At 57.7% G+C, this 1,131-nt stretch overlaps 1 protein-coding gene across 1 annotated transcript in view; it reads left to right on the top strand.

The window, feature by feature from the left end:
• Positions 1-237, top strand: part of LOC102368725 (ovoinhibitor-like) — a 12,995-nt gene extending 12,758 nt beyond the window's left edge. The window contains exon 18 of the mRNA XM_025213872.1: positions 12-237. Coding sequence (XP_025069657.1) covers positions 12-57 — 46 coding nt within the window. The 3' untranslated portion in view covers positions 58-237. The remainder of the gene's footprint in view (positions 1-11) is intronic.
• The last annotated feature ends 894 nt before the right edge of the window (positions 238-1,131 follow it).

Genomic DNA, 1,131 nt, shown 5'->3' with positions numbered 1-1,131 from the left:
TTTCCCTCCAGCGAAAGCAGCAGGACTCTCACCTTGAGCCATTACGGCGAATGCTGAATCCTTACTGGCACCGATTCACATGAGGACCGCCACGCCGCCCTTTGGTCCATCCCGTCTCCCCCTCGGCAGATACCACACGAAGTCCTCGCCTCGGCTCATCTTGGACCCTGAAGGACTTGCGATCCTTGTAGGCTTGTTGGTGCAGTAAAATAAAACAGAGTCTTTCTCTTGTTTTAATGCCGTGTCCCGGGAACCACGTCATCTAGTTTGCAGCAAGAAAACAGCGCTGCTGCCCATGCATCCTTCGCTGGGAGCTCTGCTCTCCAGGGCTTGAAGGAAGGAAGCACCTTGCTCCTCTGAGGATCCCACTCGGCAGCAGCAAGATGCAGGCGCATAACGTGCGGGCTCCTGCGATCTCGCAGAGAAGTTGCACGGTAGCGCCCCAGGATGCCCCGCACCACCTGCCTGCATTATTATTTGGGGGCATGTTCCCACCAAGACCGGAGTCGCAGGGTGCATCGCTTTGGTGACAAGCGTTGGGGCAGGCCCATGTCTCTGTATCTCAGGTTGGGCTGTGCCAAGCGCATGGGGCTGGTTGCACCTCTGTGCCGCTCCCAGCTCGCTTCCTCTGACGCGAGGCCTGGTGTTTTTAGCTAGGCTGGGGTCACGCAGCTCTTGCTCTCGGCCCAAGCTGCCGGGCTGCCCAGCCGGCGAGCAAACCATGCGCTCCCGGCTGCACCGCTCTCCGCTTCAGGGCTCTGTGGCCGGTGCGATACACTCGGCCGCCTTCAGTCCCTTAACCCTGGGAACAAAACCTGCACTGAAAATGCAGTTTGGAGCAACAAGCAGTCCACACCCTACGCTAAGGCTAGCGGCCCCTGATGAGCGCAGGGGGCTGCGTGCCAGACCGGGTCCCTCCAACAACTCTCTCGAGACAAAGGGAATCTGTTTTTACACTGCTACCATCCCCTGGATGTGATGTGACCCCAGGCCTTGTCCTGCCTTGCAATCCTCTCTTAACAACCCCCCAACAGTTGCAATGACGGGGCTTACCTCGTGTCATTCTTTTCCCTCCTCTTCATCTTTCCTTCCAGCCTCCGAATTAATTAAGCCAAGACATTCACCTGGTGA

The sequence above is a fragment of the Alligator sinensis genome, unplaced genomic scaffold (assembly GCF_000455745.1).
Source record: "Alligator sinensis unplaced genomic scaffold, ASM45574v1 scaffold1035_1, whole genome shotgun sequence".
Lineage (NCBI taxonomy): Eukaryota > Metazoa > Chordata > Crocodylia > Alligatoridae > Alligator > Alligator sinensis.
This window is presented reverse-complemented; position numbering and strand designations above follow the sequence as displayed.